Raw genomic sequence first — 27,815 nt, forward strand, 5'->3', positions numbered from 1 at the left:
TACTTTTCAGCAATCTTTCTCCCTGCTGATTATTATGGACACTGATCTATGCCGTAAACCCAAGAGATTCTGCAGATGCTGGAAATCTTGATTAGCACACAGAAAATGCTCAGGAACTCAGCAGGTGAGGCAGCACCTATGGAGGGGGATAAACGCTCGGTGTTTCAGTCTGAGACCCTTCATTAGGATTGGAAAGGAAGGAAGAAGAAGGCAGAATAAGAAGGGTGGGAGATGGGGAAGGTGTTCAAGTTGGCTGGTGGTAGGTGAGACTAGATGAGGGAGAAGGTGTTGGGAAAGGAGGATGAAATGAAAAGCAGGGAAATAATAGATGGGAGAGGTAAAAGCCTAAGAAGAAGAATCTGATAGGAGAGGAGAGTGGACCAGGGGAGAAAAGGAAGGAGATAGGGCACCAGAAGGAGGTGATGAGCAGGTGAGGAGATGAGAAAGGGTAAGAAGGGGGCCAGAATGGGGAATGGAAAAAGAGAGAAGAGGGACGAGGGAGTAATTCGTGGAAATTGGACCATTGGCAGACATGTCAGAATGGGAATGGGAAGTCGAATTGAAATGCAAAGCCAGCAGAAGATCCTGCCTCTTGCGGCAAACAGAGTGAAAGTGTTTAACAAAGCGACATCCAATCTTCGTTGGGTGTCACCGATGTAGAAGAGGCCGCTCCAGGAACACCGGATACAATGGGTTACCCCAACAGGCTTACAGGTGAAGTGTCACCTCGCCTGGAACGACTGATTACCAGTCTGAGTGGTAGTTGAGGAGGGGGTGTAGGGGGCGGGTGTAGCACATCTCATGCTTACAGAATATGTGCCAGGAGGGAGCTCACTGGGGAGGGATGAGTGGAGAAGGGAGTCACGTAGCGAGTGATTCCTGTGGTAGACAGAAAGTGGGAAGTGGTGGATAAGGAGGAAAGATCTGCTTAGTGGAAGGATCCTGTTACAGGGAATGATGTGCCCACCTCAGAATCAGAATCAGAATCAGGTTTAATATCACCGGCATATGTCATGCATTTGTTGTTATGTGGCAGCAGTACATTGCAATACATGATCATAAAAACTGTAAATTACAATAATAAGTATACATAAAAAATAAAGTTAAATTAAGTAAGAAAATAAAATTAAAATAATTGGTCCTGTAGAATTGTTTCAGCTTGAAACATTGACTGTTTATTCATTTCCATAGATGCTGCCTGACCTGCTGAGTTCCTCCAGCATTTTGCATGTGTTGCTCTAAATTAAATAAGTAGTTCAAAAAGAGAGGGAACAAACTAAGGTAGGGTTCAAAGGTTCATTATCTACTCAGAAATCCGATGGTGGAGGGAAAGAAGCTGTTGGGAGTGTGCCTTCAGGCTCCAATACCGCTTCCTTGATGGTGGTAATGAGAAGAGTCTATGCCCTGGGTGATGGGGTCCTTAATGAAGGAAAAAGGCGATTTTTGAGGCATCGGCTTTTGAAAGTGTCCTCAATGCTGGTGAGGCTAATGCCCTTGATAAAGCTGGCATAACTTTTGCAGCTTTTTCCGATCCTGTACAGTCACCACTCCATACCAGACAGTGATGCAACCAGTTTGAATGCTCTCCATGGTACAGCAGTTGTAATTTGTGACGAACCAAATCTCCTCGAACTCCAAAGGAAATATAGCTGCTGTCATGTCTTCTTTATAATTGAATCAATATGTTGGGCCCAGCGTAGATCCGCAGAGATGTTAATACCCAGGAACCAGAAAGGGCTCACCCTTTCCACTTAACATCACTCAGTGAGGACTGCTCCAACCACCCACCTTTCCCCTCACCTGGTCTCACCTATCACCTGCCAGCTCCCCCCACCTTCTTATTCTGATTTCTACCCCCTTCCTTTCCATTCCTGGTGAACAGCACTGATCTATAGCAGTTACTGATCAATACCAGCACTGATCTATAACCAATACTGATCTATAACAGCAATTATCTATACCAGTTACCGATCTATACCAGCACTGATCTATACCAGTTACAGATCTATACAAGCACTGATCTATACCAGTTACCGATCTATACCAGCACTGATCTATACCAGTTACTGATCTATACCAGTTACATTTTATTTGGAGTCAGTACCTCTCCTGGGTCTGAATGGTCAGCAGACTAACTGTTGAATTGGGGCAGTGATGTTCATTCTGATTCTCACACACATACGAACACTATACACACAAGGACACTATATAGTGTGTGTGTATATATATATATATATATATATATATATACACACACACACATATACACACACACTCTTACCTTCCAATAGGAATTTCCAAATAATATTCAATAAAAGTATCAGTAGCATATTTTAACAGTGTTTAGTCCTGTTGGCTGAGGCTCTCCTGACAATGTGATAACATCTGGACCTTCATAGCTTCAGGACCTTCACTGACTAAAAAGCAGTTTGGAGGACCCATAAACACAAGGGAATCTGCGGGTCAAATGGTCCAGTGTTCAGTGCTCTCTGCATGAGTTTGACTTGTCTCCCTCTCTTCCCGCTACCACTATCAGGCGGGAGGTGCCGGAGTCTTGGGTCCCACTCCACCAGGTTCAGGAGCAGTTGTTGCCTTACAGACATCGGACTCCTGGACTGGGTTCACTTGAGTCAGTGCTGAGCCGACTCCGCAGTTGTGGACTCACTTTCAGGATTTCTGCAGCTCATGTTCCGTGTATTATTTGTTTACTTTCCCATTTGTTTCAACATTTGTCCTCCTTTGCACATGGAGTGTTTGTCCGTCTTTGCTGTGCGTGCTTTTTTTGTGGATTTTATTGTGTTTCTTTGTTTTGTGGGTGCCTGCAAGAAAAAGAACCTCACAGTTACATATGGTATACTTACTTTGATAGTAAATTTACTTCGAACTTTGAACTTTGGTGTTGAGCAACACACACAAAATGCTGCAGGATCTCAGCAAGTCAGGTAGCATTTATGGAGTGGAAAAGACTGTCGACATTTCAGGCCAAGACCCTTCATCAGGTTTTGATTGCTGAATGTTGAGTGAGAGAACAGCCAGTGTGATAATGTTACAGCAATATCTCTGTCTTAATATTGGCTGGGCTTATAGAATTGTTCAAAACTATAAGAGACATTACCCGTGGTAATTGCCTTTTCCCCAGATTGGGGTGTCCAGAACTAGGGGGCACAGGTTTAGAAGGAAAGGGGAAGACTTAAAAGGGACCTGAGGGGCACCTTTCTCCCACAGAGGGTGGTGAGCTGTCAGAGTGAGTAGTTGTCAGAGGTAAAAAGCATCATTTAAGAAGTACGTGGACAAATACATGGATTTGAGGTGCCTGGAGGGATGTAGGCCAGTCCTGCAAAATTGGGATGATCTGTGTGTGCACTGTGGTCAGCATGGATTGGGTGGGCCAAAGGGTCTGTATCATGACTCTAATATGAAATTGTTATTTCTTAATATGGGTAGAATTAGTTCGCTTTAATATGAAGAATCCCATTCTTGTTTACTCAAAAACATTCCAATATTTTTACTCTGACAGTTTCATTAAATATTCTCAGCCAAGAAGAACAAAGGTGGGTTTCCTCAGCTCCCACTGAACACAGTACCAAAGGACACAACTTGCCAGATGCCTCTATGTTTGAGTCAATCAATAACAATTTATACAGAACAAAGCAATTCAGATAAGCATTTTGTTTGATAATTCCTTTGTGAGATTGTCCAAATTGTCTTTTAAACCCTTAAAACAACAATGAAAAATTCTGTCAATATTGACTAATTTCAATTTTAAGTCAAAGGCAAACTAGAGCAATCAAAAGTGAAAGGGGAGTATTTTACAGATTATCTCTTCACCTTTTCTATGATTTAGCTTCATTTTACAACACTACTTTGCAAATGTGTATGAACTTCAAAACAGTAAGATGTCACAAAGTAAAGCACATCAAACAAAAACTGACCTGATCAGTGAGGGATGGTGACTAGTGGCTTGAGTTAAAGAGGTTTTAAAGAACAGTTTAAAACAGTTGAAGAGAGAAAACAATCAGGAGATTTGGTCTCAGACAATGAACTCGGACACACATGACGGAATGGGGAACATTAAGATGCCAGATCTGGAAAAACACAGGGATCCTATAGGATTAAAGGATGGAGAAATTTACCCAGGCAGCCTAGCCTCTGTTAATCTCACCATATTGCCATAACATAGATGTTGAACAAAATTGCTAATGGTGATATACTTGGTCTTGAACTTTCATGCCTGACAACCCAGTCAAAATGAAGGATTCTCATCTAGTGGGTTGTAGAGAAAGCTTTTTGTATATTGGCCTTCATAAATTAATGTGCTGAGTACAGGAATTGGGATGTTATGCTGAAGTTGTATAAAGTGTTGGGGAGGCCTAATTTGGAGTATTGTGTGCAGCTGTGGTTACCTACCTTTAGCAGGGTGTAAGTAGGATTAAAGGAATACAGAGTAAATTTATAAGGATGTTGCTAGGAATTGTAGACCTGAGTTATAGAGAAAAGTTGAAAAGGTTTGGACTTCATTCCCTGGAGCACAGGAGAATGAGAGGAGATTTGATAGAGGTATATAAAATTATAAAGGGTATAGATAGGGTAAATGCAAGCAAGCTTTTTCCACGGAGGTTGCTTGAGACTAGATCTAGAGGTCATGGGCTAAGGGTGAAAGGTGAAATATTTAAGGGGAACATGAGAGGGAACCTCTTCACTCAGAGGATGGTGAGAGTGTGGTACAAGCTACCAGTGGAAGTGTTCGATGTGGGTTCATTTTTAACATTTAAGAGAAGTTTGGATGGGGGGGGTATGGAGGGCTATGGTCCGGATGTGGGTCAATGGGACTAGGCAGAATAATAGTTTGGTGTGAACCTGTAGCTCCTGTTTCTGTGCTGTAGTGTTAGAACCATTGAACCATAGAAACTACAGCACAGAAACAGGCCCTTTGGCCCTTCTTGGCTGTGCCGAACCATTTTCTGCCTAGTCCCACTGACCTGCACACGGACCATATCCTTCCATACACCTCCCATCCATGTATCTGTCCAATTTATTCTTAAATGTTAAAAAAGAACCCGCATTTACCAACTCGTCTGGCAGCTCATTCCATACTCCCACCACTCTCTGTGTGAAGAAGCCCCCCCTAATGTTCCCTTTAAACTTTTCCCCCCTCACCCTTAACCCATGTCCTCTGGTTTTTTTCTCCCCTTGCCTCAGTGGAAAAAGCCTGCTTGCGTTCACTCTATCTATACCCATCATAATTTTATATACCTCTATCAAATCTCTCCTCATTCTTCTACGCTCCAGGGAATAAAGTCCTAACCTATTCAACCTTTCTCTGTAACTGAGTTTCTCAAGTCCCAGCAACATCCTTGTAAACCTTCTCTGCACTCTTTCAACCTTATTTATATCCTTCCTGTAATTTGGTGACCAAAACTGAACACAATACTCCAGATTCAGCCTCGCCAATGCCTTATACAACCTCATCATAACATTCCAGCTCTTATACTCAATACTTCGATTAATAAAGGCCAATGTACCAAAAGCTCTCTTTACGACCCTATCTACCTGTCACGACACTTTTAGGGAATTTTGTATCTGTATTCCCAGATCCCTCTGTTCCACTGCACTCCTCAGTGCCTTACCATTAACCCTGTATGTTCTACATTGGTTTGTCCTTCCAACGTGCAATACCTCACACTTGTCAGTATTAAACTCCATCTGCCATTTTTCAGCCCATTTTTCCAGCTGGTCCAAGTCCCTCTGCAGGCTCTGAAAACCTTCCTCACTGTCTACTACACCTCCAATCTTTGTATCATCAGCAAACTTGCTGATCCAATTTACCACATTATCATCCAGATCATTGATATAGATGACAAATAACAATGGACCCAGCACTGATCCCTGTGGCACACCACTAGTCACAGGCCTCCACTCAGAGAAGCAATTCTCTACCACCACTCTCTGGCTTCTTCCATCGAGCCAATGTCTAATCCAATTTACCACCTCTCCATGTATACCTAGCGACTGAATTTTCCTAACTAACCTCCCATGCGGGACCTTGTCAAAGGCCTTACTGAAGTCCATGTAGACAATATCCACTGCCTTCCCTTCATCCACTTTCCTGGTAACCTCCTCGAAAAACTCCAACAGATTGGTCAAACATGACCTACCACACACAAAGCCATGTTGACTCTCCCTAATAAGCCCCTGTCTATCCAAATGCTTGTAGATTCTGTCTCTTAGTACTCCCTCCAATTGTAGATTCTGTCTCTTAGTACTCCCTCCAATAACTTACCTACTACTGACGTTAAACTCACCGGCCTATAATTTCCCGGATTACTTCTCGATCCTTTTTTAAACAATGGAACAACATGAGCCACTCTCTAATCCTCCGGCACTTCACCCGTAGACAGCGACATTTTAAATATTTCTGCCAGGGCCCCCGCAATTTCAACACTAGTCTCCTTCAAGGTCCGAGGGAACACTCTGTCAGGTCCCGGGGATTTATCCACTTTAATTTTCCTCAAGACAGCAAGCACCTCCTCCTTTTCAATCTGTACAGTTTCCATGGTCTCACTACTTGATTCCCTCAATTCCATAGATTTCATGCCAGCTTCCTTAGTAAATACAGACGCAAAAAACCTATTTAAGATCTCCCCCATTTCTTTTGGTTCCGCACAAAGCCGACCACTCTGATCTTCAAGAGGACCAATTTTATCCCTTACAATCCTTTTGCTCTTAATATACTTGTAAAAGCTCTTTGGATTATCCTTCACTTTGACTGCCAAGGCAACCTCATGTCTTCTTTAGCTCTCCTGATTTCTTTCTTAAGTATTTTCTTGCACTTCTTATACTCCTCAAGCACCTGATTTACCCCGTTTCCTATACATTTCATACAACTCCCTCTTCTTCTTTATCAGAGTTGCAATATCCCTTGAGAACCAAGGTTCCTTATTCCTATTCAATTTGCCTTTAATCCTGACAGGAACATACAAACTCTGCACTCTCAAAATTTCCCCTTTGAAGGCTTCCCACCTACCAATCACATCTTTGCCAGAGAACAACCTGTCCCAATCCACGCTTTTTAGATCCTTTCTCATTTCTTCAAATTTGGCCTTCTTCCAGTTTAGAACCTCAACCCTAGTACCAGATTTATCCTTGTCCATGATCAAATTGAAACTAATGGCGTTATGATCACTGGAACCAAAGTGCTCCCCTACACAGACTTCTGTCACTTGCCCTAATTCGTTTCCTAACAGGAGATCCAATATTGCATCCCCCCTAGTTGGTCCCTCTATATATTGATTTAGAAAACTTTCCTGAACACATTTTACAAACTCTAAACCATCTAGACCCCTAACAGTATGGGAGTCCCAATCAATGTATGGAAAATTAAAATCCCCCTACCACCACAACTTTATGTTTCCTGCAGTTGCCTGCTATCTCTCTGCAGATTTGCTCTTCCAAGTCTTGTTGACTATTGGGTGGTCTGCAATACAATCCCACTAATGTGGCCATACCTTTCCTGTTTCTCAGCTCCACGCATAAGGACTCAGTAGACAATCCCTCTAATCTGTCCTGCCTGAGCACTGCTGTAATATTTTCCCTAACAAGCAATGCTACTCCCCCACCTTTCATTCCTCTACCTCGATCACATCTGAAACATCGGAACCCTGGAATATTAAGCTGCCAGTCCTGCCCCTCCTGTAGCCAAGTTTCACTAATTGCTACAACATCATAATTCCACGTGTCAATCCACGCCCTCAACTCATCCGCCTTCCCCGCAATACTCCTAGCATTGAAATATATACACCTCAGAAGATTTTTACCACCACTCACAACCTTTCTATCTGCGGATTTGCTTAAACTTTCAACATCATTTATTTTCACCCCAGCCACACTGTCAGCTCTGGCACTCTGGTTCCCATCCCCCTGCAAATCTAGTTTAAAGCCTCCCCAATAGCACTAACAAACCTCCCTGAAAGGATATTGGTCCCCCTGTGGTTCAAGTGTAACCCATCTCTCTTGTACAGGTCCCACTTGCCCCAGAAGAGGTCCCAATGATCCTGAAATCTGAAACCCTGCCCCCTACACCAGTTCCTCAGCCACTTGTTCCTCCTCCAGAGCATCCTATTCCTACCCTCACTGGCACCTAGCACAGGTAGCAATCCTGAGATTACCACCCTCGAGGTCCTGCTTTTCAACTTCCTACCAAGCTCTCTATACTCACAGTCCAGGACCTCTTCACTCTTCCTTGCTATGTCATTGGTACCGATGTGCACCACGACATCTGGCTGGTCACCCTCTCACTTCAGAATGTCATGCAATCGATCAGAGACATCCTTGACCCTGGCACCTGGGAGGCAACAAACCATCCTGGATTCTCTGTCACGACCACAGAGCCTCCTATCTGCACCTCTAACTATCGAGACCCCTATCACTACCGCTCTCCTCTTTTTCCCCTCTCCCTTCTGCACTGCAGAGCCAGACTCAGTGCCAGAGATCCGGCTACTGCAGTTTGTCCCAGGTAAGTCATCCCCCCCAACAGTATCCAATGCGGTATACTTGTTGTTGAGGGGAATGGCCACAGGGGAACCCTGCTCTGCCTGCCCTTTCCTCTTCCCTCGCCTGACAGTGACCCAATTTCCTGTCCTCTGCTCCTTTGGCGTAACTACCTCCCTGTAGCTACGAACTATAATCTCCTCATTCTCCCGAATGATCCGCAGGTCATCCAGCTCCTGCTCCAGTTCCCTAACGCGGTTTGCCAGGAGCTGTAGCTGGATGCACTTCTTGCAGGTGTCGTTGTTAGGGACACCGGAGGGCTCCCTGACTTCCCACATCCTGCAAGAGGAGCATTCCAACATCCTGCCTGGCATTCTCACTGCACTAAACAATCTGAACAAAAAACTTACCAGAACCTACCCTGGCCTCTGCCTGTTTGAGCCAAAGCCGTCCCACTCTGTCTCAGTCCACTCCAACGATGGCCGCTACAAAGATGGCCGCTGTATATGGAGGTCTGCTTTTTAAACCTTTGGCACACTACGTCACGCGCCTGCGCAGTGCAGACCCTTCTCCCCGAGCAGTGTTTTAAAAAAAACTTTTTCTACCCAATTTCTTCACTCCTTCTCAGCTGCTTGCTTCTATGAATCTACAACTGTATGACTACAATGGGTGGTCTCATGCACCACCTACTGAAGCACTGGAGGACTGCTACTGAGAGCAACAGTCTGCAGTCATACCCAAGGGCATTTCTCTGATGACTTTGATCAGAAATCAGTAGCTGGGAAGAATCAGAGGGCAGAGGGTGTGTCCCGTTAACTCAGAGAGATGTTATACAAAGAGGATGGGGGCTTCCAATGCCTCTGGTATTTGCTGAAGAAGTCACAATTGAGAAAAAGGAACAAATAGTCTGGAAAAAAAAATTGACTGTGTATTACACAAGACAATAGAATTTACTTTCTGGTAACATAGCCATGATCCCAGGACAGTCAACATTCTTCTAAGTTCATAAGTGATTGAGCAAATAGCGATAAAAGCATTCATTTCATAGGAAAGAACCATTCAGTGTCAACTATTATTAACAATTTCACATAAACTTTGAGAACTAGAGTTGCTAATAACACATTAATACTGCACTGGAAGAATTAATAAAGAATTCACAAATTACAGTTCTTGAATTATTTAAAGCTGAGCAGAGACTATCTAGCCATAGTCATAGAACACTACAGCATAGAAACAGGCCATTCAGTCCATCTAGACCATGCTGAACTATTATTCTGCCTAGTCTCATCAAACTACTCCTGGGCCATAGCCCTCCAGGGTGATGGTTCCATTTTCAGAGAAAAGGTTTTGATGCAACTAAAGCTTCTTCAAGTTCAAGTTTAATTGTCATTCAACCACACACATGAAAACAGTCAAACGAAACATCGGTCCTCTGCGGCCAAGGGGCAAAACACAGTACCAACAGTCACACACAGAACCCTGCACATATAACACATACAATTATGACAGCAGGAAAACGTAGTTACAAACAAAAACAAAAAATAATAACAATGCAGCCCAGGTCCCTGAGTGTTATGGCTTATAGCTTGATGGTACATGGGATCTTATCCTGGAGCTACATTTCCGGAAGAACAAGCCCGCAACAGTTCTCATCTCGCACAAGTGCAGCTGCAAACACAACCCAGCTGGTCTTCCACCGAGTGAACCCTCGAGGGCAACTCTGACGAGAGGGGCAGCCCCCAACCCAGTGTGGAATCCAGCGGCACACGGCCAGCTCCAGTTTTCTCCCCAATGGCCAAAATAGGTGACCCCGAGGCATGGGGGCCTCGCCTGCACCACAACCAAGTCCACGCAGCTCCCCTGCCATCAGCCTCGTCAACGAGCCAGTGAATCCAGCTCGCAGTATTCTACATTACCAACGTCCAACAGGATCTTGCGATCACAAAAAGAAAGATCACTTCCACCATTTGCTGGATCACACACTGGCTCTGATGTTCTCTTCCCTGGGTGGCTGAAGCAGGCTACAACATGATGCGCAACAAGTCCAGATCCGCCCCTGCAGAGCCACCTGCCATTGGTGTAGACCTGCTCTATCTGATGTTTTTAATATCCAGCAGTGTCTTGCAAAGAGGAACAATTGCACCTTTGTTTGGACCCAGAGAGGCCACTGCACCTGAGTGCACCGTTAGCTTACCGGAGCACCTTTAAGCATCTTAAAGCTTCTTTAAGAACGCACATTGTGAGGTTTCCTGAAGAAATGAATTAAGTATTATTTTTATCTACTCAAAATAAATGATTGCCTATCACTCAACCATGAAGATTGTGCTTCCTGTCATTTTCACTTATTCCATCTCAAAAGTGTTAAAAGTCGTAGGGAGTAAAGGGGACCTTTTCTAGTTGACTGGCGGTGACTGGCGGTGTTCCACAGAACTTGGTGTTGGAACCACTTTCTTTCACGTTATATATCAATGATTTGGATGACAGAACTGATGGCTTTATGGAGGCTTGTGGATGATATGAAGCTGGTGAAGGGACAGGTAGTGTTGAGGAAGCAGGCAGTCTACAGAACGACTTAGATTAGGAGAATAGGCAAAGTAGCAGATAGAATATAGTGTAGGGAAGTATACGGTCATGCACTTTAGTAGAAGGAATAACAGGGTTGACTATTTTTTAAATTCAGAAATCAGAGGTGCAAAGAGAGTTGGAGGTCCTCATGCAGGATTCCCTAAAGGGTAATTTGCAGGTTGAGTCAATGGTAAGGAAAGCAAATACAATGTTAGCATTCATTTTGAGAGGACTAGAGATAAATGTAAGGATGTAATGCTGAGGCATTGGTGAGATCACACTTGGAGTATTGTGAGCAGTTTTGAGCCCCTTATCCAAGAAAGGATGTGCTGGCTGTGAAGAGGGTCCAGAGAAGGTTCACAAGAATGATTCCGGGAATGGAAGGATTAACTCATGAGGATCGTTTGATGGCTCTGGGCCTGTACTCACTGGAATTTAGGAGAATGAGGGGGGATTTCATTGAAACCTATCAAATATTGAAAGGCCTAGCTAGAGTAGACATGGTGAGGATGTTTAGGATCTAGGATCAGAGGGCACAGCCTCAGAATAGGACATCCATTTAGAACAGAGATGAGAAGGAATTTCTTTAGCCCAAGGCTAGTGAATCTGTGGAATTCTTGCCATAAAGAGCTGTGGAGGAGAAGTCATTGGATATATGTAAAAGTGGAGGTTGATAGGTTCTTGGTAGTATTAGAGGCGAACGTTACGGGGAGAAGGCAGGTGAATGGGGTTAAGAGAGATAATAAATCAGCCGTGATGGAATGGCAGAGCACATTCGAATGACCAAATGGCCCAGTTCTGCTCTTTGTCTTATGGTATAAAGGTCTTTTATTTTCACCAACCGAGCACCCACTGTCCATGCAGGAAAAGCAAAAGTTCACTCCCGCCTCCTCCTCCAACTCAAAGGAAATCAGTAGCAGCCTACAAAACTAATAACAATAAATATACATGCAAAAAATACAAACAACAATTATTAAGGGAGCATTACTAAATTGCCTGAAGGACCTTTCAGAGGTGAAGCTTGCTGGAATCGCAGCTCAGTGATAATTCATAACTCCTGGTGCTGGATGGTAGCTAGGGGGTAGCTTTAAATACCTGACCGCAGTTAATTTTCAGGACATTATTTTTACGTTAAGCTGAGGGCGTTGTGATTGTACTGTATTCATTTAGCTGCAGGCTGTCATCAATTAGAAAGCCGACAAGCTGATGTGTATCTCATTAATCATTAAGACGATCAACCCAAGGTCATGGTGTTCGGTAGTTAGCATCCTTAACCATACGCTCAGTGGCCACTTTATTAGGTACAGGAGTGGAACCCAGTGTTGTCTTCTGCTGCTGTAGCCCATCCACTTTAATGTGTGCGTTCAGAGATGCTCTTCTGAAGAGCTCCAAACCTTGAAATGGACGGTCTACACTACAGTAACAGAAGACCACAAACATACAGAAATACACTCAGTGGCCACTTTACTGGGATTAGAACACAGAGCAGTCCATTTGGCCCATCTAGTTTGTGTTGGCCTGGTCTTCTGACTAGTTCCATCTATCTGCATCAGCACCATAGCCCTCCATGACCCTCCTATCCATGTACCTATCTAAACTTCTCTTAAATGTTACAATTAAACCTGCATCTACCACTTCTGCTGGCATCTCATTCCACACTCTGTGAAGTGAAGAAGTCCCCCCTCAGATTCCCCTTAAATATTTCTCTTTTCACCCTAGTTCAAGTCTCACCCAGCCTGAGGGCAAAAAGCCGGCCTGCGTTACATCACAAGCCTTTCCTTTTGTACTTTCTGCCCAATTCTGTCACAGATTGTTCATCCTTTTCTTTCTGGCCACATCGCTGTTCACCACATCATCGCAGCTTGGGTCTCTTGCCTTCTATGTCTATGTTAAGACTGTTTAATGTTTACCTTTGTTTATCGGCTGGCAAACTATTCACCTAATATGCTCATCTGTACCAGTCATATTATCTCTCATTCAGGGCGCTCGTTTCTGACTCGCCTGTTGCTCTCTCAAACGGCAACATTTGTAATCAGTCATACTGTAATCAGCATAGCTTGGAAGATCTATTACCTTCAGATTACTAAATGAGCTGCTAAAATTTTGCAGAATTTTCTCATTAGTTCAGATTCACCACACCTGCAGTTATGTGCTTTTGTACTGATTATCCCTCCCTCATTCCACAAGAGAATACTTAAAATTGCCATCTGCCTAGTTGGTCCTACGATATATAGTTCAAGAAGATTGTCCTGGAGGCATTCTGTAAATTCTAACGTATTTTACCTGTTTGATTTGCACAGTCTGTATGAAGATGAAGGTCTTCAAAGGGTGTTCCTTTATTACGTAACCATGGTGCCCATATCTCCCGTCTATTTATGTACAATCTTTTAACCAGAAGAAAGTTTGATAGACCTGCATAAGACCTACATTCCATTCACATTTTTAAAAAATCTTATGTAAATCATATTATATACTGCCAAGAGCAGTTAAGCAACAAGCCCAACAGGAATAAAGGAAATATTGTCCATGGAAAGTGGGGCCAAAAAAAAAGTTATTTTATAAATCTTATAGCACCTCGAATGCAACCTCTTGCTAGTGTCATGGTAATTTAGTCTTTCAGTGCACCCAGTTTGAACATAAAGCTCAAGGTAGCTAGAGTGGACAGACGGAGGTAGGTCAGCAATTTGGTAACTCCGTGTCTCTTAATTATTAGCATAATGTACAAAGTTTGAAATGACTTTAGATTAACTTTTAATGAATGTATGTATAATGATTTATTGTCTCGTGTTTGAACATTACATTGATATAAATTTACATGTTATATCATTAGCCTAGATTATTATTCCAACAATATGAATGTGAACATTAATCCATTAATCTAGAGTCACTTCAATCTACACTATTCTTCCTTGAATAATGTTCTCTCTAACCACACTGTCACATGTGTTCGACAGTGTGAACTGGCCTTAGTTCAGCTGAGTTAAACAACAGTTATCAGTCTTTGGCCTCTTTCCCTACCTTGTACAATCACTCCTCTTCAATGTATTGATGTAATATAAACCTGGGGCTTGTTTGTGACACTTTCCACTATTCATTTGGCTACCAATTTCATTACCCAGACTCCCGGAGGAAGACCATGGGAGAGAGGACAATGAGAAGCCACACAGTATAACCAAGTCTACAATTTACAGCCTCATAGCACAGACTGAACAGAAATCAATGGCGCAAAAGAATTGTATTTCTGATAAAGAATTACCTTTGATGGATAGCACTTGGGCTTTCAGGCATAATAGAGTAAAAATTAATAAAATTAAAAGCATTCAACAAGATTTGAGAAGTTTAGGAGGTAGAGAGGTGAGGATTTTTTAATATAATCTGGTGGTCAGTGGGAGTATGAAATGTATTTTTCAACAGAACATTTTTAAAATGTACCTCAATGACACTTGATAGGCCATAATGGAGAAGAGCTGAAAATGGGATTAAGATGGAAAGTTCTTTCTGGGCAAGTGGGCCAAATGGCTTCCTTCAGTGCCATTAATATCAGTTATCATATTTTGGCATATAATTCTGTCACTGAATTTATTCAAATCATCACGTGTTACCTCTGTGCTAAGTAATGTACCCACAACTAGTTACATAGGAGTGCTGCGAGTGGGAGGTTTGATTACAAGTTGATATATGCTAATTTAATAAAATTTTCCATTTCCCCTTTCACCCTAAAGCTATGTCCTCTCGTATTTATCTCTCCTAATCTAAGTGGAAAGAGCCTATTTACATTTACTCTGTCTATACCCCTCATAATTTTGTAAACCTCTATCAAATCTCCCCTCATTCTTCTACGCTCCAAGGAATAAAGTCCTAACCTGTTCAATCTTTCCCTGTAACTCAACTCCTGAAGACCTGGCAACATCCTAGTAAATCTTCTCTGCACTCTTTCAATCTTACTGATATCCTTCCTATAGTTAGGTGACCAAAACTGTACACAATACTCCAGATTTGGCCTCACCAGTGTCTTATACAACCTCCCCATAGCATCCCATCTCCTATACTCAATACTTTGATTTATGAATGCCAGGATGCCAAAAGCCTTCTTTACAACCCTGTCTACCTGTGATGCCATTTTCAGGGAATTATGTATCTGAACTCCCAGATCTCCTTGTTCCTCTACACTCCTCAGTGCCCTAAAATTTACTGTGTATGTCCTACCTTGATTTGTCCTTCCAAAATGCAACACCTCACACTTGTCTGCATTAAGTTCCATCTTCCATTTTCTGGCCCATTTTCTAGTTGGTCTAGATCCCTCTGCAAGCTTTGAAAGCCTTCCTTGCTGTCCACAATGCCTCCAATCTTAGTGTCATCAGCAAATTTGCTGATCCAATTTATCACATTATTATCTCGATCATTGATATAGACAACAAACAACAGTAGTCCCGGCTCAGATCCTTGAGGCACACCACTAATCACAGGCCTCCAGTCTGATAAGCAATCATCCACTACCACTCACTTAGCATTCATCGTCTATTTTAAGGTTACCAGTATTACATACTCACTGAAAATAAATATTTACACATAGTTCATTTTAAGATGATATGTACCTATGTACACTGTATAAAATAGATTTCAATGTTGAAAAGCTTCAGAATACATTATATTTCTTTCTTTCTGAATCCAGTATGAAAACGTATAGAATCATAGAGCACTACAGCTCAGAACCAGGTTCTACAGCCCCTCTAGCCCTGCTGAACTGTTAAGTTCAAGTTTAATTGTCATTCAACCATACACCGTTTGCTCTGGGCACGGAACTGATTTGGAGGAATCAAGAGCAGCTTCGGACTGGGCCCAGAGTGAGTCGCTGGGCAGTGTGTTCTAGGCCCAAAGCCTTTGGCTGCTGCAGTGCCCGGGTTCTAGTGCGAGGTACAATATGCCGTATGGACAATATGAACGATATACTAGAAAGACAGGGCATCAGGATTGGAAGCGAGAACCAATTTCCCTCACTCTCCCGCAATGGTGGCTCCTCTCTCCATGGTGCTGAGGCTCTGGAGGCTGCCCCATCTGCTGCACTCCTTGCTCATTAATATGATGGACTGATTCTGAGGATTGGGCCTACTCAGGGCTGCCCTGGAGTTCGGATCTGAGGACTCATTTTGGTTCAGAATGTTATTGCTCGCTGCTGTTGTTTGCCTTTCTCTGTGCATTGAGTATTCATCTTTTTTTTAATTGGGTTCTTTCAGGTTTCTTGCTTGTAAAGAAGCAAATATCAAGGCTGTATAATTTATACATTCTTTGATAATAAATATGCTTAAAATCTTAAAATGAATACCCATGAATACAGCCAAGCCAAACAGCATTAGTCTGGGACCAAGGTGCAAAAGACAGTAGCAACAGTACAATATAAGATAGCAAGCACATGCAAGATATCAGTAAAACACAGTCATACTACAAAAATACAGGCCAAAACTCTGAGTCCATGAACGTTGCAGAAATCTGCAGTCAAACACAATATGGCTTATCTTCTTTCAAGCGAACTCTGGGGGGCAGCATCGGCTCCACCACTGTCATGTCACGTCACCTCCAGTGGACTGCACCGACTCTGGTGTCCCTCTCCTGGGTGGCTGTAAACAGGCAACACCACGGCTTGAGGCCTAGTCCTTACTACTACCAAGGCCATACAGCTGCCCCTGCCGTCCACCAATAAATCAGTGAATGGGACTTGCTGCCTTCTACATTAACGATGTCCAACAGGGTCTTGCGATCACAAGAAAAGTGACTAAGACGATCACTTGCTGCACACCTCCTTCATGCATCGACTCTTCCAACACCTCTCTGACGCAGGCAGCAGCGTGATCCGCACCAAGTCCAGATCCCTCACTTTCTCTGCCAACGAGCAACTTGCTAATGGGGTACACTTGCTCTACTTTGTTCTTCATAACCAGCAGGGTTTTGCCGTGTAAAAATTTGGAAAGGACAATAACACCTTTGGTTGACCCCATAGAAGTCGCTGTGATCGAACGCGCCACCATCTTACCAGAAGGTTAGATTATTATTATATCCAAGCCTGGAACAACCAACATGTAGCCACCTTAGGAACACTTCTGAGTTTCAAGATTATGGTCATCAACGTTTAGTGATTTTCCCTACATCTTGTTAATGTCATAACAAAACTCAGTTGAACAAAGAATTGAAGCTGCTTGCATTGAAATGGTAGATCAGATGGGATCGTTGGGATCGTTGGTATCATTGGATCAAGATATTTTTTCTGTCATTACTCTAGCCTCAGTTATATGTAGTAGTAGTTTTTGAATTGACAAACTTGTGCCATTGCAAACTGTTGGTGGATCCAAATTCCTGAGCAGCACGACTTGAGGCCCCTCTCGTTCAAGATTATGTGATGGTTCAGCAGGAACACCTATAGCTTCATCAATACCTGCCACACTGTTAATAGATTTATATTGTAAAGGTTGGCCGGGAAGGTTCGAGAAAAGATTTTTGTTCACGGCCTGCGCTGCTTCAATCTTTATTGCTAAAATTGATCTTTCATGAAACACTGGTAATTCAACGAGTGTCAAGTGACATTTGGGAACACTTTGTATCAGATCATGAAGTGATATAACAATTTGGCCTAGGTATTTCATTAAAATCATTCCTATTAAGTCTTCGTGTTTAATTGCTCCATTTCCTAATTTGAGTAAATTCAAAGCAAAATCGCTCAAAGATGGATCACCTGACAGCTACACTCATGATTAGGTTTCTAAGTGTAACTTAGTTTAACAGTTTCCAAATTACCATGCTGCAATGCAGGCTCTCAATACCTCTGCTTTAGTGCCTCGTGGAATTACTGGTAGCATTTGACAAAATCCTGCAGCTCGCTCTTGTAATGTTCAATGTATTTCATCAGTAGTTTCTTTGTACATCGATCCCAGAAAATACATTTATATTCATCTTTTGGGATGTTTTTCTTTGTAGTTTCCCTGACCAGAGTTACACATTGGAGTCTCAAAAGTTGTCGAATCTCAAGGAAGTTTAAAAGCCAAATGTGCAGTATATTCCACTTCACCAACCCCACTCCACCACCCTTTCAGAAATGTTGATGCAACGGCTGTTGATTGCTTAGCCAGGGCAATCATGTTTGCCTTCCAGCTTGAGACAAAAGTAGCTTAATAAGGAAAGTTTTTCCCAGTCCACATCAAAAGCAACCAAAAATGAGTGATTCTTTGGCCATTGTAAATACCTTCGGTAACACTATCTAATGTGCTTCTCTGGTATCCCACTAGTAGGCAGCCGTCGAATCCCAGGGGATCATGGGTTTGCACCTCCAGTGGACTGTGTCCTCTCCAGGGCACAAGCCTGGGCAGGAAAATTTAAAGAACTGAATGTTGCCCACGCCCTGGATTCCCCTCTCCAGGTCACTGATGTAGTCCAAGAGAAGGGCATGCACCAATACAGCTTGGCACCATTGTCGTCACAGAGGTTGCCAGAGTGAAGTTGTAAACAATATCAAACTGTATTAGGGACCCTGGCTCCGGATTTCTTCTTTGGGGTTATTCCCGAAGCCTTTCCCATGGGTGGGTATGGCCGCAAGGCAGCGGAGGTTTATAATCAGAGTTCTCCTTCTCCTAGACGGGCTGCCGTCCAAGGTTGACAAGCCCCACCTGCCAAAAGCAACTGGTTTTGAGACACCAGTGGTCCACCTTTGCCCCTTCTCTTGTCAGTAGAAACAGTTCCTCAGTGCCTAGTAGCTAAGCCACAAGTGAAAGCCAAGAGTTGGACTTGGTTGTCAGAGGCTGTTAGAGACACACGCCATTTGGAGCACTTTATAGGTAGTGGGAGCTTATTCTCACTACCACTCCTGGCTATGACAACCTTAGAACCGGTATCTCACTAAACTAGGTTCTATCGCTCAGAAATTTGTGTTCAACTGGTTTAAGTGTAACTTGGTATCCTGCAGAAATTCAGTGAACAGATATTCAGTGTCCCTTTGTGGTTCAGGTAAACCTGAAGTACTTGGTTAGGTCCACACAAATACTTAGTACTTCATAAATAGACCTGAAAAGAAATCTCCAATGAACTCATACTGCCTCCAACTTCTCCCCTAACCTAAATTCATGGTCCATTTCTGACACCTTTCTCCCCAGCCCATTTACCACTCTGTCTCCATCTCTCTGGACAAACTACCAACATCTTTTATAAACCTACCAGCTCTCACAGTTATCTTGACTATACTTCTTCCCACCCTGTCACCAGTAAAAATGTCATTCTCTTTTCCCAGTTCCTTTGTCTCTGCTGCAGCTGTTCCCAGGATGAGGCTTTCCTTTCCAAAATATCAGAGATGTTCTCCTTCTTCAAATAGTGTAGTTTCCCTTCCTCCATCATTAATGCTGGCCTCACCCATGTCTTCTCCATTTTCCAGACAATCACCCACATCCCATCTTCTCACTGCCTTAACAGGGATTGAGTTCCTCATGTCCTTACCATGACCCTCCGTGTCCAACACATTCTCCACAACTTCCGCCTTCTTCAGTGGGATCCTACCACCAAACATATCTTCACCTACCCCTACCCCAACTCTCCACTATCCACAGGGATCACTTGCTCCGAGATTCCCTTGTCTATTCGTCCCTTCTCATTAATCTACCTCGTGACACTTATACCTGCAAGCAGAAGAAACACTACATCTGTCCATTCACCTCCTCCCTCACCTCCATTCAGGGCCTCAAACAGTCCTTCCAAGGTGAGGCAACACTTCACCTGCCAGACTACTGGGATTGTCTGCTGTAGCAGGTGCTCCCAATGCAGCCTCCTCTCCATTAGTGAGACCCAACGTAGTGCTTTGTTGAGCAGCTTCACTCCATCCACAACAAGCAGGATTTCCTGGTGGCCAACCATTTTACTTCCAATTCCTATTCCCATTCCGATGCACTGGTCCATGGCCTCCTCTACTCTACAATGAGGTCACGCTCATGTTGGAAGAGCAACATATTCTGTCTGGGAAGCCTCCAGCCTGATGACATGAAGATTGAGTTTTCTAACTTCCAGTAGTTATTCCCCCTTCCCCTTGCCTCTTCTTCCATTCCCCACTCTGGCTTCCCTCTTACCTCTTCTCTTACCCTCACCTGCCTATCACTTCCCCATGCTGCCTCTCCTCCTTCCCTTTCTCCCATGTTCCACTCTCCTCTCCTATCAACTTCCATCTTCTTCAGCCCTTTACCTTTTCCACCTATCACCTCCCAACTTCCCACTTCATTCCCCCCTCCCTTACTGACCTGGCTTCACCTATCACTTTCTACCTTGTATTCGTTCCTCCATCCCCCATCCACCTGACTTCACCGATAACCTTCCAGCTTGTACTCCTTCCCCTCTCCCCACCTTCTCATTCTGTCTTCTTCCCCCTTCCTTTCCAGTCCTGATGAAAGGTCTCAGTAGTTACCAAGAACATCACTCATAACATCAGATAGTTGGGATGGAGGCTATAGGAAAACAGTTCTGGATAATTCTGGGGTGGCACAATAGTGTAGTGGCTAGTGTAGCACTGTTACAACGCCAGTGACTTGGGTTTAATTACTGTAAGGAGTTTGTACATCCTCCCTGTGGCCATGTGGTCCAATTTCCTGCCAAATTCCAAAGACATACGGGTTAGAAGGTTAATTGGTTGCATGGATGCAATTAGATGGTGCAAGCTCATTGGGTGAGAGGGGCGCGTTACCATGCCGGTAAATATTTTTATTTAAAAAATAAATGATTCAAGTGGACAATGAATTACACCAATTTATAATACAACTAAAAAGCCAAAAGGGGGTAAAGATGAAATATGAAGGTAACCTAGCCAATAATATTAAAGAGGATACCAAAGGTTTATTTTAGATATATATAGAGTTAAAGAGAGGCAAGCATAGATACTGGATGACTGGAAAATGACTCTGGAGAAGTAGAAATGGGAGATAAGAAAATGGCAGATTGTGAATAAATATGTTGCATCAGATTTCGGTGTGAAAGACATTAGCAGGTATACCAGAAGTTCAAGAATGTCAGTAGGCAGAAGTGAGTGCAATTATTATTACTAGGGAGAAGGTGCCTGGGAAACTGGACCAGATGGACTACACCTCAGGGTTCTGAAAGAGGTACATGAAGAGATTGGGGAGGCATCAGTAATGATCTTTCAAGAATCACTAGATTCTGGAATGGTTCCAGAGGACTGGAAACTTGCAAATGTCATTCCACTCTCCAGAAAGGGAGGGAGTCAGATGAAAGGAAATTATAGGCCAATTAGTCTGACCTCAGTAGTTGGGAAGATACCAGAATCGATTGTCAAGGATGTCATTTCAGGGTACTTGGAGGCACTTGATAAAAAAGACCAAAGTCAACATGGTTTCCTTAAGGGAAAATCTTGCCTGATAAATCTGTTAGAATTCTTTGAGGAAATAATAATTAGTACAGACAAAGGAGAATCAGTGGATGTTGTGTACTTGGATTTTCAGAAGGTCTTTGACAAGCTGCTGAAAATGAGGCTACTTAACAAATTAAGATCCCTGTTTGTAGGAAAGTTACTAGCATGGATAGAGCATTAGCTGATTGGCAGGAGGTAAAAAGTGGGAATAAAGGGAGCCGTTTCCGTATGGCCTCTGGTGACTGGTCATGTTCCACAGGAGTCAGTTCTGGGACCTTTTCTTTTTACGTTGTATGTCAATGATTTGGATGACAGAATTGGTGGTTTGTGACCAAGTTTGCAGATGATATAAAGATAGGTGGGGAAGTAGATCATATTGAAGAAGCAGGGAGACTACAGAAGGACTTAGACAGATTAGGAGAATGGGCAAAGAAGTGGCAGTTGGAATACAGTGTCAGGAAGTCTATGTTCATGCACTTTGGTAGAAGGAATAAAAGGATGGACTATTTCCTAAATGGGGAGAAAATTCAAGAATCAGAGGTGCAAAGGGACTTGGGAAAATCCTCGTGCAGGATTCCCAACAGTCTCTGGAGTTTACAGATAGCTTATGTGCGGGAGTGGGGAGCTGGGTGGGGGGGGGGATTTGGGGGTTCTCATGTTTAACTGTTGTTCATTCTTTGGGGCACTTCTCTGTTTTTGTGGATGTTTTGTGAAGAAAAAGCATTTCAGGATGTATATTGTATACATTTCTCTAACATTAAGTTGAACCTTTGAACCTTTGAATGGTGCGAAAAATGAAAAACTTCCAATGAGTGGCAGTTCTGTGGGTGGAAACACCTTGTTAACGAGAGAGGTCAGAGGAGAATGGTTCAAGCTGACAGGGAGATGACAGTAACTCAAGTAACCGCGCAGTGGTGGGCTGAAGAGGATCTTGAATACACAACATATCAAACCTTGAAGTGAATGGGCTACAGCAGCTGAAGACAAGGGGTTCCACACCTGTACTTAATGAAGTGGCCGTGGAGTGTATATGCAAAAGGGTGTTAGTTTAAAATGTTGGATTTGTGAGGCAAAGCACCATCACATTTTCTTATAAGCAGATAATAAGCAGTTAAATTGTTAATGAAGTGAGTATGAAGTTGTTGATCTGTGAATTCTTCATGTCAGGTAATTTATTCGGCTTTTTCACAGTCACTGAGCACTTCATTCCATCTTGTAGGGAAATGCACAATCGTTTGATCTTGCCCACAGGAAGTTCCTTAAAAAGGCAGTACAGCCAGCCAGGCAGTGAAATATTTCGCATGAAACCCAGGGATTTAGTCAGGGGCCCAAAGTTCGCAGTTGGAAGGTTAGTAAATCCACTTTCACAAAAGTTCTGATGGATTATCAGGACCTTTCCTCAGTTTGCTTGTGTAACTAAGAAGATCCACTGATATTCGTTATTGTTTCGTATTTTGAGATAAGTAGGTTGAGCAAAGTGAATATGCTGCTTAGTAAGATCACTGGTCTTGTGTTTTTGAGATTTCTTTCTGAAAGAAGATGAAAAATGTGACAGATATCCTGTTCAGACCTCAAGCCCTCAGTATAACTGATTCATACTTTTTTTTAGACTATTTGGTTACTTTTTAAATATAACCAGTTATTTCTTGGAGATAATTAGAAACACTTTATTCTTAATTCAAACCAAAACTTTGAAAGTAAACTTACTTCTTTACTGTTTAGGCAACAAGAATTCCCCGTAGTAGTAAATTAGTACTCAGTCAAGTTTTGGAGAGTCTTGTGAAAACATAGTTTTTTCCCCCCTCCCCTTTATATTACTTGATTTTTCTTCCTTTAGCAACATTTTTCTTCATGGAAAGATTGCTTATTCAACTTCCTAAAATCAGCCTACAGGAAGGTGGTTTGAGATACGGGTCTTAAGTCACTGGCACCTTGCACAATCCTTGTTATGCACTCTCATTTCTCCTAGGAATCATGGCCGGTTCAAATCGATCTGGAGATCTCAGAGATGCCCAAAAGTCTATTCCAGTTGGCACGATCATGGCGATTGCAACAACTTCGACCGTCTGTATCCTTTTCTCTCATACTGTTTAACATAGTAAGGTGTTCCTAATGATTTGTTCTTGTAGTGTGGAAAGAATTAATAGTTCCCACATTGTTATTAATCACAGTAGCTGACAAGAAAGAATTTTAATTAAAGTGCCTGGAGGCTGCTTTAATGCAGGAAATATTAAATTAATTAGTAGGATGTATGAGAAAAAAATCTGAAACCAGATATTAGATATTAGAAACCGATTAATTCAATTCACCCAATATAAAACTTAACCTTCCTTCTGATAGTTTCTTAGAAATGGAGAAGAATTATTTAAAATATTTATTATTTTATTATTTATAACTTTTTTTAAGTTTTATAACTTTATATGTATAATTTCCATTCACATGACCTGGCAGGGGGCAGGGTTTCAGCTTTCTGGATCATTGGGATCTCTCCTGGGGAAGTTAAGACCTGTCTAAAAGGGATGAGCTACACCAGAACCCATAGAAGAAAATATTTTTGCCAGCAGATTTGCTAGAGCTGTTAGGGAGGGTTTAAACTAATCTGGCAGGGAGATGGGAAACCAAGTGATAGCACTGAGGATAGGGAAGTTGGTATACAAGCAGAGGCAGTGTATAGTGAGACTATCAGGAAGGACAGGCAGATGATGGAACAAAATTGCAGTCCGTGGACTGAGTTGCAACGTAACAGGGAGACAAAATTGAGAAGGTTGATGAATACAGGACTGAAGATGTTATAGTTGAATGCACACAGTATACAGAATCTTGTAGCGCAATTAGAGACGGACAGTTATGACGTTGTGGACATCACTGAGTCATGGCTGAAAGAAGATTATAGTTGGGAACTTAACATCCAAGGATACACATTGTATCAAAAGGCTAGGCAGGTAGGCAGAGGGGGTTGTGTGTTGGTAAAAAAAGCTTTTGTGGACGATATGAAGATAGGTGGAGGGGCAGGTAGTGCTGAGGAAACAGGGAGGCTGCAGAAGGACTAATATTAAGAGAATGTGCAAAGAAGTGGCAAATGGAATATAGTGTCAGGAAGTGTATGGTCGTGAACCTTAGTAGAAAGAAAAGAAGTGCAGGCTATTTACTAAACAGGAAGAAAATTCAAAACTCCGATGTACCAAGGGACATGGGGTCCTCATGCAGAATTCCTTGAAGGCTAATTTGCAGGTTGAATCTGTGGTGAGGAAGGCAAATATAGGTTAGCATTCAGTTCAAGAGGAGTAGAATATAAAGGCAAAGACATAATGTTGAGGCTTTATAAAGCACTGGTGAGGCCTCACATGGAGTATTGTGAGCAATTTTGGGTCTCTTATCAAAGAAAGGATGTCCTGACATTGGAGAGAATTCAAAGGAGGTTCACGAAAATTATTCTGGTAATGAAAGGCTTATCATATGAGGAGCAATTGATGGTTCTGGTTCTGGGCCTGTACTTGCTGGAGTTTAGAAAAATGAGGGGTGATCTCATGTCAGATGTTTAAAGGCCGAGATAGAATGGATGTGGAGAGGATGTTTCCTATAGTCTAGCACCAGAGGGCACAACTTCAGAACAGAGGGCGTCCATTCAGAAAGGAGATGAGGAGGAATTTCCTACACCAAAGCAACAAGTCTCCAAAAGAGTTTTACAGCTCCTGTACATACTTCCATCCTCTTGCAGAAATAATGCAAGTCATTCCCAAGACAAAATAGTGGGCAAAAGCTATAGGTCAATGATTTTGTAATGGATGAGTGGGAGTTCATCCATGTTACTTGAGGTTACAAATGTACAGGCGGTCAAGTTAAACCGCAAAACACAAAGGCAAAAAAATGTAATGATTAGTTTTCAAGAAGATTTTCAGAGGAGAAAGCTGTTAAATGCTGCAAGACCAACTGTGTACACAAAGCGACAGATTAATCCTAAAGTTCAGCAGCAACCAGGAAGCCTGAATTGTGATTGTCTACCATCCCTATTTTCCAATGGATGAAAAGCCTTACAGTCAGCTGTGAAGTCAGACCTGCATTGATCACTTCACTTTAATGATAGTTTACACTTTTTGACTGGCCTTATTCCATGTTACATTATGTTCTTTACCTTGGCACTAGGAAAACCGTGAGTGCTTTCTCTTTTATGATCATGGACACCATAGTGGTACAGCAGTTGCCGATCTCAATCCTGCCATCCTAACAAAAGGCCAAGTGGAACCAAAGCACTTTCAGCAGCAAGGTGGCTCTGTCTTCAAAGGATACCAATGCCCTGAGCCTTTACAAAGGTCATTAGTTTCAAATATAGACACAGACACAAGACATTCTAAAGAAGCTGGAAATCTGGGTCAATGCACATAAAATGCTGGAGGAACTCAGCAGGTCAGGCAGCATCTATATAGGTAAATGAACAGTTGATGTTTCAGGCCGAGACTCCTTGCAATATCTAGTAGAATAATAAAAGTGCCCAATAAATGACCCAATAGATGGCACAATATGTCTAGAAGAGGGCTGATGTGTGGTCACGATATTCTCAACAACTAAAATAACTGCCAAATCAAACAGATGATGTAGACAGTCTCTCTGTCACAAATACATCATCCATAAGCCCTATTGAAATGGGAAAGTAAAGAGACCCTTTTGAAGGGAATCCAGAAAGACACAGATCACTCTATTCATCCGATTCATTTTATTTGTCACATATACATCGAAACATACAGTGAACTGTGTTGTTTGTGTTAACAACCAACACAGCCTAACGATCTACTGGGGGTCATTATTTTAGTGAAGAATCAACTTTAGTCCTTCACTGCTTTAATCCTTCACAATCCATCACAGATGTGACCAGTATTATTCTCTTTGGTGCATGTATCGAAGGCGTGATACTCCGAGACAAGTAAGTATATTTCATTCACTGTTGGGAAAATACGTAATGAATGCTTAGAATGTATGCAATAGCTTGATTCTAAGTATTTTCAGAAATTTAAGGTTGTAACAGCTCAAGAAGGCATCTCAAGGGAAGTTAGCCGGGGGGGAAATAATATACCAGCCCTGCCACTTCCACTGAATAGATAGTAAGTCCTTTTCCACTTCACTCTCCCATTCCCAGTTCATTCCTTCTGACTCCCTTGGCACACTTGGTGAAGGATCAGGATGGAGTAACACTTCACAGATGTATACACTGTTGATGTACAGACAAATCACAGACGGGGTTGAGTTTACACTCATTAGGATGGGGTTCTTGACATTCGTTACTTGCCTGATAGTTCTGTTGGAAAGTACAGTATTTTGGAAGTGTGGTAGCCTATATTAAGAGCTACTTAGCTAATCCCACTCCACTGGCCTTTCTGTATCCTCTGCAAATAGTTTCCAATTCTACTTTGGTGGCTATTTATTGAATCTCTGTCCATGCCAATTCAAGAATGCAGTTTATAATGTATAGTTTTCAAAAGAGGACAAGATTAGGCTCAACTGTTGGTCTTTTACAGACTGTCAGAGCTGTTGACCAACAATTAAACTATTGAATTTACACAATAGGGACAAGTTTAGACCTATGGATTTATCACCAGCATCTTCCAGTGAGGAAGGGGATCTTTTGGAGTGGTTATGAGGTGTAGGTATAGAGAACACAATTAAATCATCCTTGGCTTGTGGACATCACCTGCACGAGCTGGATTTTTTTTTGCCCAAATTTAGTTTCCTGGGGAACTTTGCTGAGGTGATGGATGTTATGCTTGTTTATGTTAGAAGATAATTAGCCAGAATGGTGTGGATCTGGCGACAAACCAATCTGATTGATTATTCTTTGCCGTTTAAATTTTTTCCTGACCTGGGAAAGTAAGTTTCCCCTCGGTGAGGAATCTCAAACTAATGAGTAATTTATAAGAACAAACGAACAAACTGAAATTTCTTCTCTTAAAGGCTGTAAATCTGGAATTCTCTACCCTAACAGTCTGTGAAGCTGTGGTAATTGAAAATATAAAAAAGAGATGGGCAGGTTTTTGGACTATAGGATTATAGGAATCAGGCAAGTTAATAAAATGAGGCTGAGATTTCTGTTGTTTGCCGCAAGAAAAGAGCATCCATCATCAAAGTCCTCCAGCATCCAGGCCATGCCCTCTTCACACTACCACCATCACGCAGGATGGCCAAGAGTCTTGGGTCCCGCACCATCAGATTCAAGAACCCGATAATCATCAGGCTCCAGAATCGACATGGGTAACTTCAATCACCACTCCCCTAAACTGATTCTACAAACTACAGATTCACTTTTAATGAATCTTTACAATTCATGTTCTCAGTACTTTTTTATTTGCAGAGCTTATCTTCTTTTGCATATTGGTTGTGTGTCAGTCTT

The 27,815-nt window shown here is 42.4% G+C and overlaps 1 protein-coding gene across 5 annotated transcripts in view; it reads left to right on the forward strand.

Moving 5' to 3' along the window:
• LOC134342867 (solute carrier family 12 member 5-like) overlaps nucleotides 1–27,815 on the forward strand; it is a 1,196,244-nt gene that overhangs the window by 1,094,576 nt on the left and 73,853 nt on the right. For all 5 annotated transcript variants that reach the window (XM_063041525.1, XM_063041526.1, XM_063041527.1 and 2 more), the window contains exons 10-11: nucleotides 23,406–23,504; nucleotides 26,297–26,354. In XM_063041525.1, coding sequence (XP_062897595.1) covers nucleotides 23,406–23,504; nucleotides 26,297–26,354 — 157 coding nt within the window. The remainder of the gene's footprint in view (nucleotides 1–23,405; nucleotides 23,505–26,296; nucleotides 26,355–27,815) is intronic.

This window comes from Mobula hypostoma, chromosome 2 (genome assembly GCF_963921235.1).
Source record: "Mobula hypostoma chromosome 2, sMobHyp1.1, whole genome shotgun sequence".
Classification (NCBI taxonomy): Eukaryota; Metazoa; Chordata; class Chondrichthyes; order Myliobatiformes; family Myliobatidae; genus Mobula; species Mobula hypostoma.